This window comes from Staurois parvus, unplaced genomic scaffold (assembly GCF_062004578.1).
Source record: "Staurois parvus isolate SC_StPar_1 unplaced genomic scaffold, SC_StPar_1.0 ptg000131l, whole genome shotgun sequence".
In the NCBI taxonomy this organism is placed as follows: domain Eukaryota; kingdom Metazoa; phylum Chordata; class Amphibia; order Anura; family Ranidae; genus Staurois; species Staurois parvus.
In genome coordinates, this window is record NW_028317927.1 from 4,505,696 (window position 1) to 4,523,607 (window position 17,912).

General features: G+C 40.0%; 1 protein-coding gene across 1 annotated transcript in view; it reads left to right on the plus strand.

Annotated features, from left to right (window-relative positions):
* ATR (ATR checkpoint kinase) overlaps positions 1-17,912 on the plus strand; it is a 125,379-nt gene that overhangs the window by 75,783 nt on the left and 31,684 nt on the right. Inside the window, exons 36-40 of the mRNA XM_089672570.1 lie at positions 1,727-1,869; positions 4,747-4,844; positions 6,076-6,308; positions 11,731-11,865; positions 12,466-12,672. Coding sequence (XP_089528696.1) covers positions 1,727-1,869; positions 4,747-4,844; positions 6,076-6,308; positions 11,731-11,865; positions 12,466-12,672 — 816 coding nt within the window. The remainder of the gene's footprint in view (positions 1-1,726; positions 1,870-4,746; positions 4,845-6,075; positions 6,309-11,730; positions 11,866-12,465; positions 12,673-17,912) is intronic.

Genomic DNA, 17,912 nt, shown 5'->3' on the forward strand with positions numbered 1-17,912 from the left:
TCCATCCAGTAAGAACCTCAAAATAAAAAGATACTGAAATCTAGTGCATTACCTTAATACACAAAAATAATCACCCAGTGCAACTCTCAATTTAGTGCAAAAAAATATATATGTATGTTTATATAGTAAATAAATAAATTCAAATCAAAAATGCTTTCTTATAGTGTGCATAATCACACAAATCAAACTGTGAACACTCTGTGGTCACTGCAACTCTGTGCACACCATCAACCAGCACACAATAGTACTAAATACTATTACCCTCTGTGAGTATTGAAAAGCTTTAACAATACTATGGATCAGAAATTCTCCATACTCTCTTCAAAGGCATTTTTCCAAGGTCCTCAGAAAGATAAGAATGGTCTCAGAAATTTAAAACATAGACATTTCAGCTCCAGACACTAGCTGTCATATAGACATTTCAGCTCCATGGCTCTTAAGCAAGTTCCACCAAACAATGTAGAAAACCATGTGTGGATAACCAACAAAATGGCCGCGGCGACACTTCTGGTCTGCGTACGTGCGTCTTGACGGCACTCCCCTAACGCGTTTCGTCACTTCCGGACTTTGTCTGAAGGGATGTGTTATGCTGACCTGGGAATCTAACAGCACTTGGTGTGAGTCTAGGGGCTTTCACCCTCTGGAGCTTCTCTTCAGACAGATCTTTGCTGCAGTAGGATGTGAACCAGCGTTGGACTCTCAGCACTATCAAAGGTCAAGCCTCTAATACCATTAGAGGCAATCTTGTCTGTATTCTCAACCACACGGTTGTTTTCTGTAGCTATGACCTTGGTGATGAGATTGTATAAATTGGCCTCATTTTGCAACAAAAATATTTTTGGTCTTGCATATGAACAAATTCGCGTTGAGGCCCAGGACGTCCTTCTAGCCTAAGGTAGCCTCTGCATTTCACCTCAAACCTAACCCCTCGGTTGGGCTGCTCTTGGACATGTCAAAGTGCATGTCCTTTGAAGGACACAGGTCCTACCACTCTGTGTTTGATTATGCTGTCTGTATTGCTTTGCTGTAAAACATAGACATGCTGGTAGTAGGAGAGATTGACTTAGGCTAGCTTAATGTGGAACTACACTGTATCTGACAGCACAAACCAAAAGCACAATTTAATTCATGTTTAATATTTACAGCAAACTTGCCCATCCATTCATGTCTCCATGCTTTATTTTGCTGCGAAATCCCTTAGAAAAAGACTCCCTAGTATTTCTGGCAATGGCCATGTTGTGTTAGGGCAAATGATTCATGTAGCATTTAATTCCTGGAATCCATATGCTCTTAGCTTAGGCGTACAGGCAGGGTGTATTTGGCTAAGAAAACCCCTCCTCCCCTCCTGGAAACTTCTGAGATGTATGATATTGTTTACCTAGGCATGGAAACTAAGAAGTAACTAAAGAAATGTAAAACAATGTTTAAAACAAGATATGCTTTCCTATATGTTTACTAATGCCAGCAGCATACAGATTTTAAAATAGTCAATGTTGATTGAGAGAGTGAAGCTCTACTTTAACTTTTTTTTTTTTTTTTGCCAATGTCTAATCCGTCTGATAGGTAGCAGTATCACCTGAAGGTAAGGCTTCCCATATCTCTAACTGGACTCCAAGCAAATGATTTTACAGTGACTACAAAAAAATTCTATTTTATATTATATTATATATAGTTGTTTTTGAATATTTGATTGAATACATCATCATGAGTATTCTTAATGCTATAGGATGTTACCAGTTTGTTGCCTGAATGGGAGGATGGACATTTTTACCTTGCAAAGTACTATGACAAACTGATGCCCATGGTGACTGACAACAAAATGGAGAAGCAGGGTGATCTGATAAGATATATTGTTCATCATTTTGGAAGGTAAAACATCTTCTGTCATGTGTTGTGGTTCTTTTTTGTGTTATCAGGGGTTGTGACATGAAATTGGTATATGTGTGTACAGATTTGAATGATAGTCTGGTTTCAATCAGTAGTGTGTTCTCCAGAAAATCTGCTCTTGAGTTTAACACGAAAACCATTAAAACTAAGTTGCCTGTCAAGTTAGAGAACCCATCATCAAGGTCATCTTCAATCTATCAAACCGTGAATAGATAGGTGCTTGCTCATTACAATAAATATCATATACTTGCAAAGTGCTGGCTGCACAGACTGGTGCCGGGATTTGGACACCTGAATATGTGAGTGCATTATCTATTACTTGAACTATGGTTCTTAATAAATAGTACACTTAGACCAATTTTAATCTATTCGTTTCATTTGAGCTTTCTGGAGCACCGTTCATATAAGGGGCACTTGGATATTTATCTTGTGAGAGCCCACAGTTGAGAATCCACACATTATTCGATTTCATAGTGTCATGTGACCACCCATACAGGGGTCAATACCATCTGTTTTTTTTGGAGAGCCAATAAAAAGGGAACCAGGAGGTTCATTGCATGAGAGCCTGCAGTTGGGAACCTATATATTACTTGACCACATAGCGTTATTTGACCACCGAAATGGGGGTGAACACTTTCAGGTGAATGAGAAATTCATCTGTTGCTCACACGTGGTGAAGAATTTTTTTGAATTATGTGATACCCTCATATGGGACTTCCATTCATTTATAAAGAATTTTTTGGACTTCCGTATATCATGTACTAATTAACTATTCACATGATGTTGGGAGAGCACTTTGCAAGTATATGATAATTATTGTATTGAGCAAGCTCCTATTTATTCACAGTTTGTTATATTGAGTGTTTATCCACTTTGTAGGGGCAGCTGCTATTACTGCCTGAAAATGGCAGTATTCACTATTACTTGGTAAATCATATTACACATTTATATTTGTTTTTATAGGCGCCACGATATTGCTTTTTTCATTCATCTTCAATCTATGACAACCAAGACAATCCCTCTTCAGAAATGACTGGGCTGCTTTGTACATTTGCTGGCACTTTTACTGTTCTCTAGAGACACAAAATAACCTTTTCTTGGGAGTATTCCCTGCCTAAAGCAAGCTCTGGATACTAGAAAAACTTATTTTTTTGTGTGGGTCAGATTCTTAGCTTAGTTTTTGCTTTTTTCCCCTCTTTATGTTAATTATTCTTCATATTTCTTGAGAGCTCCACATCCATATCACTCTTGGCCTCTGCAGAACTTTTAACTCAGTTCAAAAAAGAATTCAGAAGAAAATCCGAGTATTGCAAAACCTCAAAGGCAAACCAGAGGGTCATGAGCTCTGTACCCGAAACCAGCAGATCAGCTTTAGCAGAGTTTGAACAAGCAACTTTTTTTTCTTAGCACGTTTGGAAAAGGAAATATGAAAACACACTTTCTAGGCACAGAGACTCGGTACTCGAAAAGATAAAATCAATGTTCCTTTATTAGACAACATATCCTATCTAAAAAGTATCTGATAAGATATTATTTTACAATTCTCCCACAGTGAATATACCAAAACACACCAGTTATAATGATGGCAGTAAGTGGTTACATTATGGAAAATACCAACAGTGTAATCCTGCAGAGGGGTAAGGGACATTCAGATAGTGCAGGTAATGTCTGACATGTTTCGCGACCACCGTCGCTTCCTCAGGGGCTAGCAGTATTTCTAGAAAGAATGCATATGCTTAGACAATAAGGTACATGCCAAAGTTATAGCACAATATAATATTTTAAATTACATTTATAAAATAAACCAATGTGCACTGGGCAACGGCGGACTCCCCAGGACTTGGGGGGGGCCTCCTCTTGGTCAACGCAGGGAGAAGGACCTCCAGGGGTCAGGTATGGGGGTGCAAAAACTGAACACAGAGCAGGCAAGGGACCCGCAAGGATCCTCAAGGGCAATGAATTCCCACGTGTTAGGAGACAAAGCTAGAGGCTAGAAATATGGGACTAGGAAAGGCCTAAAAAGAGTCATATACCTAGACTGAGAAAACATCCTTCTAAACAATGGCACTTGCTGCATTGGAGCCTAGCTTCCTAAATAATATGTTAACCTTAAACCATATGTTCCTTCACCGGGAAATAGGAGATGAACACATCAAGTTGCAATCAAAAAACTTGTCCTCAATAAGAGACAACAAAAAGGGGGCCTATAGGCCTATGAAAAACAAACAGCAAGTGTCATCCACCAGCTTTGTGATGTTGTCATGGAGGAGTGGAAGAGGACTCCAGTGGCAAACTGTGAAGCTCTGGTGAACTCCATGCCGAAAGCGGGTTACGGCAGTGCTGGAAAATAATGGTGGCCACACAAAATATTGACACTTTGGGCCTAATTTGGACATTTTCATTTAGGGGTGTATTTACTTTTTTTGCCAGCGGTTTAGACATTAATGGCTGTGTTTGGAGTTATTTTCAGGGGACGGCAAATTTACACTGTTATACAAGCTGTACACTCACTACTTTACATTGTAGAAAAGTGTCATTTCTTCAGTGTCGTCACATGAAAAGATATAATAAAATATTTACAAAAATGTCTGTGAGATACTGTACATACACTAAAGATTTTCACATGACAACAGACCAATAGTAATGAGGAGCACCTATTGTTATGTGTTTATATACATCATAGTGTCATTCCTCTTGTAGTCAGGATATTTAACCCATAATGCCATTCTTTTGTAACTAAAACATACAGTATAATCCATAGTGCTGGGTGCTCCAGGGAATTCGCAACATGAGTTTTTTATTTTGATAGATTTTGTATTACTTATTACAAATCTAAATTTAAAGTTCAACTTTTATTAGGTCTTTGCAGTATGGAAACCAATTCATCTACCAGTCAATGCCTCGAATGCTCTCTTTGTGGCTTGACTTTGGAGCTAAAGTCTATGAATGGGAAAAAGGTAAAATGTATTTATTTTATGAACTATTTTTAAATAATTGTTTATACATAATTAAAAAGAAAGACTGATGTGAATAAGGTTTAACATTTTCCAAATCCTGATGTTTTCTCTTCAGGAGCAATTAGAATAAAAGTGGCAGCTGTTGTCAGTTTTGCTATGCAGGCAAACTATGCTAGTGCTAGGAGCAGTAAAAGAACTGTTGCTGTAATTGTTTTGTTATTGTTTGCCCTGTCTAAGTTCTTTTTTTGCTGGTTTAGTAGTTTAGGGCTGGTTCACACCAGATGCAGTCCACTGCAATTTTTTTTTCTACATCAAAAATGCATCCACAGCATTTTCAATGTATTCCAATAGCCTTAGTTCACACCAGTGCAGTCAGTTCCAGTGCAGAAAAATGTAGAACATGTTGCATTTTTCCTGCACAGAACTGTACTGGAACACAGCAAAATGCATCAAAAATGCACCGGAATGGAGTGTGTTGTGAAATGTAAGCAAAAATGCATCTGGAGTGCGTTTTTGTGGTGGTGAACTGGCCCTTAAAGTAGTATTAAACCCAAAAGCAAAAATGTACTATTGTAGTTTATCAGTTCTTAAATGTGATGTCTACATTTGTTTTCTTTGTATGCCTTTTTCCCTTTATTTTTACCTCATCCAGTCATTAAGTCTGCTTTTTTCAGCTTACTTTTAAATTGATATTAAAGGCAATTAAAAAAAAGAAATAATAAATATGTCAGTGGTTTTGAACAGAGCAGCCCAATCCTCCTCTTCTCAGGTCCCCCAAAGGCGCTCCTGGCTCCTCCCTTCTGCCAAGTGCCAAGGTACTCGCGGGCTGTTGCTCTGTGTCCATTCACACACACTGAGATTCGGCACCAACCCCTGCTCTCTTCTCATCGGCTGTGATTGACAGTTGCGGGCGCCAATGGCTCCCACTGCTGTCTCAGCCAATGAGGAGGGCAAGACCTGGGAGAGCTGCTGCTTTCGAACACATCGCTGGATTGAGAGGGGGCTCAGGTAAGTATTAGGTGGGGCTGGGTGAGCTGCTGCACACAGAAGGTTTTTAACCTTCATGCAATACTGTATTAGCTTCATTTCTTTTTTCTCTCACTGTTTGTACGTGTCAAGATTTTGTTTGCTTTTGGAGCTGCCATTTGGCACTACTATGCTTATTGTTTTTGTAATGTATTTTTTTTTTTAATTGCTGTTTTATTGTGCAATTTTACTTTGTAATTTTCAGCTGGCCGTGCTGATCGTCTGCAAATGAAAAACGATTTGATCAAAATTAACAAGGTTATAACAGATCATAAAAATTACTTGGCTCCATACCAGTTCCTGACTGCCTTCTCTCAGCTAATCTCTAGAATCTGTCACTCTCATGATGAGGTGTTTGCAGTATTGATGGAAATAGTGGCAAAAGTGTTTGTGGCTTATCCTCAGCAGGCAATGTGGATGATGACTGCTGTGTCTAAGGTAATGTTGACTGGGAGGAAAGGTCCCTTGTATACATACACCATTAATACAGGCTTATTACATAGCTTTATAAGAGAAACACAAAGACTGCAGTGGTTGACTCTTTATTCTGTGAATACTAGTTTGCTGTAACTCATACCGACCCTCTGGCATCAGTACTGTAAATCACAGTCCTAGAATGAGGAACTCATAAGCATTTCCATCTTTCCTCTGACACTTTTGATTTAGGTGTTTAGTTTAAGTTAGGGGCTCAAAGCACTGAAGCCACAGTCATCCAGATAAGTAGTATTTATTTCTAGTCCATTGAGGGAAACGGGAATTCATATGTTTTCAGGCTATCCTGGCCCTTACAGGAGGATTGGACACTAACAAAATTTTAGGACAGACCAGGATAACCCCTCATATTTCCAGCATGTCTCAGTTTTTTGCTAGTGTTCTCGGAGAACATCTTTTCCCCAGCTTTGCTGAGAAAAGTAACCATTTTTTTCTAGCTTTTTCCTTCAGTCAAAATTCCTGCTATGTCACTGCTTGAACTGGTCTTGACATGGCAGCTATCCAGTTTGGCCTTTCCTAAGTCTGCCTGGAAGTGACCTTCAGGCAGTGACTTCCACATTAGGTGCTTTACAGATTCAGTTATGGTAAGATGGCTGCTAAGTGCTTTTTAGGTTTGGAATCATTGGCAGTAAGGCAACACTTGCCCTGTTTCTGAGGACTTAATTGGGCTAAATACCAGAAGCACCCTCATTACTTGCACCATTGGGTACCTTCTGAATTTCCAGCTACTGACATTTTTACCATAGAAGGGGTTAACACTGGGGATTAAGCGCTGACATCATCTGCTGAGAGAAGGCAACATCCCACTGGTGCTGTTTTTGCTTTGCTGAGCTACATGGAACTCCAATGTTTGGTCTCTTACTGCTGCTATAGTGACCTGGCCACCTCTGGCTGTCTAACCCTACACCTGCTACCAATAGTTTGGTTTTGTCAGCTCCTGAGGTCTTGCTTTGTAGTCTGAGCTGTGTTTATTTACCACTACCTGGTTGCAACATTTCTGATTTAGACATAGAGGGGACAGTCCTGCCATACTGGGTGCTCTCAGCTGACAGGCCACTGCTGCTGCTTTGCAACATGCCTACTGATGCTGCAAGAAATCCTCATGTCCTTTGCTACTAGAATTTATGCCACCTTAGGAGTCTTCACTAGCTCCGTCAAGCATGGCCAACCCTATGCTTTGTTTAGGGAGGTATCTGTATAGCAACTCCTATCACTTCTACATGAAAGGGCATCACTGGCTGAAAATTTTGATACTGGGATGATGCCTTTAGCTGCAGGCATCATCCCAGTATAACCACTTTAATCTGAGGAAGTCATATCATGTCCACCCGGGGAGAAGTGGTTAAAAATTGGTCTGCATTCCCTATGGATTCAGCAGTATCCGATCTTAAAATGTCCACCTTCTGGTGGAGGATGCACCTGTCTTTAAGGGCCACATTGATAAGTAGCTGGTGGCTCTCTCCATTTCTCTATTCTCTCTGACAGGTCTGGCCTTGAAACCTGTGTTAGCTGGGACTTTGATCTAGTCCAAGGCTATTAAAAAGGATTTGATCACTATGGTAGCTGATCCGTTGATCATAGTGTATCAAATGCCTGCTGCACTGAGGTACAGTGTGGTCAGCTTGTTGGAGGTCTCCTTTCCCATATGAGTCTCCTGTCCTTATATATGTGGAGGACACTTTTCCTAAAGTGTTGGACAATGGAACTTGCTTCAAAGAAGCACTTACTTTACATGCCTTTCAAGAGACAACATAGCCTTGGATGCCACTATTATCACCTCCTTTCATCAGAGAGACTTTCTGGCCTCTGTGAACATCGAGGACACATACCTGCGTGTCACCACCTTTCCAGCACACCAACGATTCCTATATTGCTCTGCCATTCGTGCTCTCTTTTGCACTTCAGATGTTTACTAAGGCAATGGCCACAATCATAGTCCCCAGTCTCAGTGCAATTGTGGGATAACTAGATAACCCTTGCTTAGGTAACAGTCAGCATGGGTTCTGCTCCTGACCATCCAGACCTTGCAGAGGTTTGGATGGATCCTTAACCTTCAGAAATCTGTGCTGGAACTGATTTATTGCTTCATATACCTGGGTGCAGTCCTAGACACAGCCCAAGCCTGAATTTTTCTTTTTTAAGTGAAACATCAAGCTCTTCACTCTTAAACTCATCAGTCCATCTCTTTGCTTTGCCATGAAAGTTCTGGGGCTGAGGGTAGCCTCCTTTGAGGCAGTCCTATTTATCCAGTTTCATCTCATGGAACAAGTCAGTCCAGTCTTTGATTTGTCTGGCACCATAGGTAGGGGGGCACTGAATGTAGATCTCCTGTCCTCCAGGCTCAACAACAAATGGGACAGGTTTTCCTCCTTGTGTAGGGATCCTCTAGCGCAAGCAGTGGATGCTGTGGTTAACCCCTTCGGATCAATACACCATAATTTCTGCTTTTCCTTCCCTGAAAACTCGATTCTAGCCTGCTATTCAAGATCAACATGGAGAGCATTTTGGCAATTCTCATAGCTTCAGAATAGCCCAAGTGGATGTGGTACTCCTAGCTTGATAAGACCTCTGCATGATGTTTTGTGGGCTCTTGCAGATCATCTTTCTAAAGGGACAGATTTAACATTCTACTTCATAGTCACTGGTTTTAACAGCATGGCTGTTGAAGCCCAGGTTCTGAGGGACACGAGTATCTCTGAATCTGTAATTCATACAATGTCAAAATCTTTGCTTGTGTAAGCCATATATATATGTGCAAGGCTTTCACCTAAGTAATTCTCTGTGGGACCATACATGCCTTTTTAATAGATTGATCTGGAACATCATTTGGCCCTCAGCACCATTAAGGGTCAAATCTATGATCTTGGTCCAGAGGCCTTTGGCCTCCCATTCTTCATCAGGATTTTTTTTGTGCAGGGTGTCCCCCATCTGGCTCTGTTTTCTCGATATTGACTCCATGGGATCTGAATTTGGTTCACTCTACACGGTACCTCTCAGGGATATTCCATTTTCCGCACTTACTCATATGTTTGTGTTCCTTGTTGCAATCACCAAAGAACCAAAGATGCAAAGAACCTTTTCTTGTCTTGCACATGTACAAAGTAGCATGTAAACATCCTAACTATGGTAGGTATGCTCTATAGCATTGGGCTACTGGTTTTTCAAATTTGCAAGGCTGCCTGGTCTTTTCACGTATTCTCCAAGATTTACTAGGTAAATATTTAGGCGTTAAGGTCCTTCAGGTACTACTGAGCTCTCTTGAGCTGTTTTTTGTTGGCCTGTTAAGAGTTTTGTTTGCTGTGTTGCCCATTCCTTAGTTGGATCGCTTTTGGATGTCTTGACAGTAAATGACCTCCTATGCCCCTCAATGGACAAGAAAGAAGACAGGACAGATGTAGTAATCATAAAATCCTCTTCACTGAGTCCATTGAAACACCAGTCCCACCCCTTTGAGTTTATGATCATGCTGTTGGTACTGCTTTGTTGAGGCATTATAGGAGTAGGATGGGTTATTCTGTGCTGGCCTACGTTTTCTTGGTAATTAGCAATAAAGGTCTGCACACCACTATTAACTACACCACTAAGCAATCAACAATATATTATTATTTAGGATGCTTAAACTTCTCCACAGTGTATCAATCTGTTAGAACAAAAGTTTTTAATATATAGAGAGAGCACACTACATAGCCAAACTGCCTTAGTAATAAGTTTGTATTAGGCATATACATATGTGCTGTGCTTACGCTTTATATTTAGATCTACAATATTTTCTTTTCCAGTTTCCAATCCTTCTGGAGGCCGCAGTATAACCTGACAGCATTTGATTCCCAGTGCTCCTTAAAAGACTCCATTAAAAGAATTTCAGTATCAATCCTAATTTTCCAGTGGAAAGTAGACATGGTTCTCTTATGACAGGTTTACTTTATCTTGTCTAATAGTGGTGTGTTGTTTTTTCTCCATACCACTGTATTTTTTGTGAAAATGGACCATAAAAAAGGATTATCACAAATCAACCCTGCGCTCAGAAGTAGTAGACAGCACTCAAAAGTAAAAAAAGACATTAAAATAACTAAATTTAATTATTACTTCCCTCTACCTTATAATGTAATCAAATTCACAATAAACTTAAAATAGAAGTGCTTATCCACTGACACTCAGATTTCAAAGCAGTGCTGTGATACATCAGTTATTCAACACCACCATAGTGACATAGCAACATAGTGCATCAAAAATTCCAAATAAATAAAGTCTATAAAATGCGATAAAAACTGATTTCACATATCCACCAGGAATTGCTGAGATCACTCATGAGTGTGAGAAACTACTCCCTTTAGGAAGGAACTCACCATATTCCTATGCCTCTCGTTTTCATGATTGACATAAAACGCTTGTGAATATCCACAAATCCCTGGGGGTAGGTGCTAATGCATCACTCCTCCATCCGGCTCAAAAGTACCAATACGATAAGAAAAAAGAGAAAGTAGCCTCCAGTAGTGCAGTAAAAACTGACATTACCACTTTATTGAAAAAATGCCACTCACAAAAGTAAAAATGTATAAAAGGTATTCTTTTAAATAAGTGCTGCCAGAATGCAGTGAAAAGCACTCGCTTCAATCTCTCACCACCTCTGGAACTCACTTCCTGCTCTGACATCACTTCTGTTTGCCGCGCTCCAACGCATTTCATCCTGACTTTTTTTTTTTTCCCCCACAAAAAAGAATTCTTTTTCAGAACTTTACAAACTCCAATGATTTATTAAAACTTTTCTGTTTGTTGACTTCTAGTACAGACTTTTCTAGTTTTAGAAAACTTTTATTAAAACTTATCTGTCTGTTTACTTTTAGTACAGATTTTTCTATTTTAGAAAAGGAATAAAAATTCTGTTATGTTTTATTTGTCGTTTAAATTTTGTCGGGAGACAAATCCAACAAGCATTAATGGGAATCTCATTAATAGGACACCTTTCCTTGCACCTCTTGATTTATTTCTGGTACAGAAAGGTGTAATCTCTTCTATATGGACATAAGCTGTATGAAATAAGTGACAGAAGTTGTAGCAATTCTTTATGTATATTTGTACAACTAATGATAAGGCCTCTAAAAATTGGTGTGTGCACTTTTAGACATTCTGTGTGTTTATTTTTTTAAACATTTGTGGCTGTTTCCACTATAAGGGATGGGTACACATTTTTTCAGTTCTCTTTCTGTTTTTACTGTTTTCTTTTGTACTTACACCCTTGAACTGCCACTAACATTGTGATGCTAAAATCAATGTATAGACTATTATATTTACTTTAAACACTGAATATTGCTTGCATTATTTTGTTGCTTTATATTGGTTGCTTGATTTTGTTTCCATATTTCTACAGTCTTCCTATCCAATGCGTGTGAATCGATGCAAAGAGATACTCGATAAGGCCATTCACATGAAGCCAGCACTTGGGAAATTTATTGGAGATGCCACAAGACTTACAGATAAGCTTCTGGAGCTCTGCAACAAACCTGTAAGTAATTCTGTTGAGAAAAGGACCTGATTTGTAAAGGCACACTTAAAGTGACATCTCAGTATATAGTGCATTAAGTAAAATTGCTTGAAAGGTGACTTTTGCAGGCCTAAAATTATATTGCAGCTTGTTGAATCAGGATAAGAATCTGTAAGTTCACAGAATATGCTGAAGGGGTTAGCTTCTTTCATGAAACATGGCTGCTAGGGATCAAGAATATCTTTGGCAATTAAGTGGAAATAAAAAATGTAAAACAATTCAAAGATACATTTTCAAAGAATAAAGCAAAGTAACAAAAGATCCCAGCTGATGCTGTAATAAGCAGGAGCTGACTTGTGTATGTTATGTTACATTAATGCTGTAGCTTCTCTCCATGGTAGCACTTGTATTGGTCCCCTTTGGTATACATTTATATGGCGTGTGATTCAGTGAATGTAATTCCCTAAAGCAAAAAGTATTTCTTGGTAATATCAAGTTTTATGTGGGTAAACTTCCCTACTGCTGCATAGATAAAATATATTTCATTTACATGAATTGCCACATTGTAATGTACATGCATGTCAAAAAGTGGTGCTATTTTTTAATATGTGCTCTGTTTAGGTGGATGGAAACACTGGTACTTTAAGCATGAGTGGCAACTTCAGACTACTTAAGAAGCTGGTGGAGGAGCCAACATTTAGTGAAATTCTAATACCACTACAGTCTGTTATGATCCCAACACTGCCATCCACTGTTGGAAAACGTGACCATGCCAACCATGACCCCTTTCCTGGACACTGGGCATATATTGCTGGCTTTGATGATACTGTAAGTATACAGCTATTCAGCTAATTAATAATTTATTTTTTTTAACAATTCCAAAATGTAGTTGCAACATCTGTCCACAAAATATCTGTATGATAAATGAAAGTTAATTGATGGTACTTCCATTGTTGTTTTGTAGACTGCATTGTAGTACTGTGTTACTCATTTACAAGATGGAAAGAAAGTGTGCCAATATACGAAAAAGTGTTTTGCTTGCAAAAGTGTACTGTTTTACTTGAGTCGTTGTAGGTCCCAGCAAGAAATATTTTCTTCATATCCATTGAGGTGCACAGGAATTCAGAAACAAGTTATATTGCTGCCTACAACACGTGGGGACAATGGCAAACATAAAAATTGTAAACTAGTCCTTGTATAAACCCTCCTTTATCCAGCATGCCTCAATTTTTTGCAAGAGGCCTAGGATGTTGGATGCCTTTTTTTCAGATCTGCTGAAAAAAAGTCTATTTTTGCTAACCTTCTCAGTTTTGTGTTTTTTTGTTTTTTTATCTTGGTGACTTCAAACGAGGATTCATTTTGCTCCATTGCTTGAACTGGTCTCTATGTAGCAGCTATCTGGATTAGTGTTTCTTCAGCACTTACTTTGAAGGCTATACCTGGACTGTCCTTCATTGTAATTTTTGGGCATTGAGCAGTGTACTGTGTTATCCACAAAGGGTTTTCTGGGTCCAAAGCTTTGGCACAGTCTCAGGTGCGACCTTGTTCTTGAAGACTCAGTGAGTGAGGCTAAAAAGGAGTGACCTCACTATTTGCACTGTTGATTCTGCTGATGTCATCTGCTTGGTGTGGTGCTCCACGCTCTATGGTGTGTTTTCACTGCCCACCTAAGGTCACCTCTTGGCGCCTGAAAACTCATTAGCACCAGCTGCCTGGGTTTGAAAGTTCTTGAGGCTTTGCCTCATACTGAACCTACTTGGAAACACTGAACCTAGTGGCATCACCACTGTGCAGATGCAACATGTCTTTAAGACACACGCAACATGTCTTTAAGACACACACACAGGACAATCCCATTGCAATGGGTGACCTCAGCCCTTACTTCCCTAGTGGCTTGGGAAAGTGGTGGTGGTGGGGGGGAGGGGGGGCATTTACCTGACTTGCTCAGAAGGAACTGTCCCCAAGAACCCTGAGTCTGCCTCAGCCCTCTACAGGGTAACCAAGGCCTTTCCCATATCCACAGGGACCTCCAAGTCTATTCTGGACTGACTGACTACTTGTGCTCAGATACTGGAACACTCTGCCCATAGAGGTTGAGGCACCCCAGTCTCCTGCTGTTGATTCAGGTTTGTTTTAAATCTTATCGATGTAGTGCATATTACCATGGATCTGGAGGTTCAGCCTATTTCAGGCCTTGGGTCTTTTAGATCTCCTACTGCAGCAAAGAGCACATTGCTACACCCATTATTTGGATCAATCCTCTATGAGGACTAGAAATTCTCTGAGGTTCCTGTGTCCCACCTGAGAGTGTGTTGGAACTCATTCAGTTTGAGAGGGAATCTATAAATCAGTGGTCCATTCCCACCTTAGATGCACCAGTCATCCATCTTAATAGGCAGACCATGTAGTGTATTCTGGCTGTGTATTTAGGGTGCTGATTATGTGTACAAGGAGTGTCTAATTCAGTTACTCTTCAAGGGATGTCATCTCTTAGCCCCTGCTCTCGACACAGTTATTAGCAACTTCACAGGTAGCCAGAATGTACTGTTGCCTTAACACAGGAGTTCTGTGGAGGAGTAGGAGGAATCCTATCCTTCTCTTTCATCTACATCAGCAATGATTACATGTGGGCATTCAGAGCCTGCCTCCCACCCAGGCAGGCTGTAGGACTTGTAGCCAGAGGTTATATAATGCCTTTGTTAACCCTTCTGCATGAAGTGGGGACTGCTTGTACATCCTGATGGGAAGTAGTTTGCCGCCTCTGCATTTTGTGTCTGGCATGTTTTTCAGAGGCCCTTCACCATTCTTCTGGTATAGCTGCATACAGCAGTGTTTTTCTCTGGGTCTAGGCTAGGAAGTTGCTGGACCACACAGGAGCATGCCATTTAATCCTTTCGCTGCCAGAGCCGTTTTTGCAAATTTTTTTTTTTTTTGCACTCATGTTTAAAAAAAATATTACGCCTGAAGATTACACAAAACCCCCATTTATTATATATTTTCTGAAAGAAGACACCCTAGAAAATTCAATAGTGGTAGATCCAATTTTTTGCGTGTCACACTTTTACCGCACAGATCTAGGAAATGCAAACTTTCAGTAAAAAACACATTCCAGTGAATTTTAGAGCAAACAAACGCAACAAATTACCCAAAATGTTGGTAAAATATAAAAGACGAGGTTGTGCTTAAATTTGTGTATGCCTGTGAAATAGCGAATTTCAATACCATATATTTTCTATAGGCGACGCTTCAAAAGCCACTGTAGGTTATCAGTTTAGTGTTATGGAGGAGATCTTGTGCGAGAATTATTGTGCTCACTCTGGCATACTGGCGATATGTAATGTGTATCACAATCAACGTTTTCACACGTAGGTGACCCCAACACCTTCATTCAGGTTTGTATGTGGAGGTGGGGAGCCTCAAAATTTTTTTTTTCATTACATTGGGGACACAAAGTCCTCTATGTGATGATTTTTAGGTGACAGGTTCTCAGGTGACAGGTCACTTTCCGAGTCACAGTAAGAAGGGGAGGATAGCAGACATGTCTGGGGCACCTTTGTCCTAGGCTGTGGCTGTGGAAGCAAACAGGCAGCAGTGCAGCCGCTTCACTGCTTCCACCTGACAGGCAGGAGTCTGCCTGTCATTTTTAGACACAATCCTGGTGACTGCAGCCACTGGATTGTGTGTAAAATGCCCAGCTGTTGCTTTTGGACCTGGCAGCAAGAGAGTTAAAGGAGAAGTTTCCCATGACTGGCAGACAGCTAATATTGTACCTATCCACAAGAAGGGTAGCACGGTAGAAACCGGCATTTACAGGCCAGTGAGTTTAACATCTGTTGTAGTCACTTTAATGGAATCACTCCTGAAAAAGGGATCACCTAAAAGCACACAGCTTGATGGACTCAAAGCAGCATGGCTTTACTGAGTGCAGATCATGTCAGACCAATCTGATGACATTTATTACTGTATTACTAATGCTTTGCACCAGAATGGTGCTGTGGACATAGCTTATCTTGATTTCACAAAGCATTTGACCACACACAAATGATTTCATAAAAAAAGTTGTATAATCTAAGACTTAACCCTGGGTGGTTTAGTGGATATGCAGCTGGCTAAAGGATAGATACAGAGAATGGTTGTAGATGGGTTTCATTTGTAACATAGACCAGTCACTAGTGGTGTACCACAAGACTCTGTACTAGGTCCTGTTCTAAATATATAACTAAAGGGTTGTTGGGTAAGTTAACCCCCCCTGGCGGTATTCCCGAGTGTAGCTCGGGGTTAAGTTTCAGTACCAGAAGCGGTAACCCCGAGCTACACTCGGGATTACACTGCAGCGTTGCTCTGGGATGCCTGGATTGCTTACCTTGTCCCACGCTGTCCTCTCGCTGCGTCCCCAGGCATGTCCTCCGGCCGATGCCGGCATCCGTCTTCTGTACCCTGCGAGCATCGGGACGTACAGGGGAGAGAACCGGCAGGAGATTCAAAAATGGCAAAATTTTACATACACATAATACACTGAAATCTGATCGTATTACATTACTGTAGCAAACCATTTTACATTCATTTTGTCCCTAGTGCTTTGTCCTGTGCCCTGCCTGCATTTTTACTGTTCTTTCTGCCTGGAAACTGAGAAATGTCCATGGCATCCAAAAAGCATCCCTTTCAGTCAAAAGCGGTTTTAGACCAGCTAGAGAACAACGAAAGTAAATTAGAACTACTTGCAGAATTGAGTGATGATTCGTGGGGAAATTCGTCATCAGACACGGAAAAGGATTTTGCGATTAAGCTCAGTGATGTGCTAACTTGGCGTTCTATTTCAAATTTCAGTGTTTTTGGTTCGATTACATTATTGAATTAAATATAATATAATCATAAAAATAATATAATACAATTTGATTTCATGTTCAAATTTTATCATACCCGAGATGTTTACTAGACTCTTGTTTTGACAGATTTCAGTGAGTTATTCCTAAGAATTACAGGCCTACAATAAAAAAAACAACATATTTGCATTGAAAACAATGTACCGCTTTGAGCACAGAAATACTGACATAATCTGATCACTAGGGAGGTTAAGTCTTTATGCTGATGACACAAAGGTGTGCAAAAGGGTTGATATCCCTGGAGGTGTCTAACATGGAACATGATTTGGTATTGCTGGAAAATTGGTCAAGGCAGTGGAAAGTGCAGTTTAATGTATCTCAATGTAAAATAATGGACCTAGGGAAAAAGAATCCCTTGACAGGGTGCAATATTGGGGGTACTGTGTTGGCAAGTATTACAGAAGAAAAAGATTTGGGAGTACTTATTTCAGATGATTGCAAAATAAACAAATAGTATGGGAAAAGCAAATAGAATTCTAAGATGCATCACTAGAGGGTCCACCAGCAGGAAGAAAGAAAGTCTGATTTCCCTATACAGATCTTTAGTTACCACTAGAGGGATCACTAGCAGGAGGAAGGAGGTCCTGATTCTCCTAAATAGATCTTTATTTATTTCAAAATGTTTTCATTGAAGATTTCAATAACAGGGTAATGTTATACTAATGACATTCAGTTCAATAAAAATTGTAGTCATACAATACATTATTGGAGCATGTGTACCCCACCATTTGGCTGGGGACATGGAATAAGGCAATAGTAACATAGATAATGTGTAGTTGCGAGCGCACTAAAAAGCTGCTAGGCACTCAGGTAACCAAAAAAACCTCAAACAGACAAATTTAAATATAGTGCAGCGCCAAAATATATCACAGATACAAGTGACAATTGTTGTATAAATAAGTTCGTAGTCGGTGTCAGAAAACATGAATCCTTATTCCAACCAGAAACTGGTGTTTGTGCAGTCAGAAGTGATAAGAATGCGCACTCACCAGAGAGCATAATCAAATGCGCATTTGTATATAAATATCCTGAAGTCACTAAGGATCATCAAGGTCGATGACGAAGTAACCGGGGACCCCTCTTTACAGACCCGCCTCACCAGCTGCAAGAGCTAACTGGAAGAGGACGTTTTCTCGGCAAGGGGTATCTTAAGGATGGAGTAGAAATAGCAGTAATAGTAGGAGG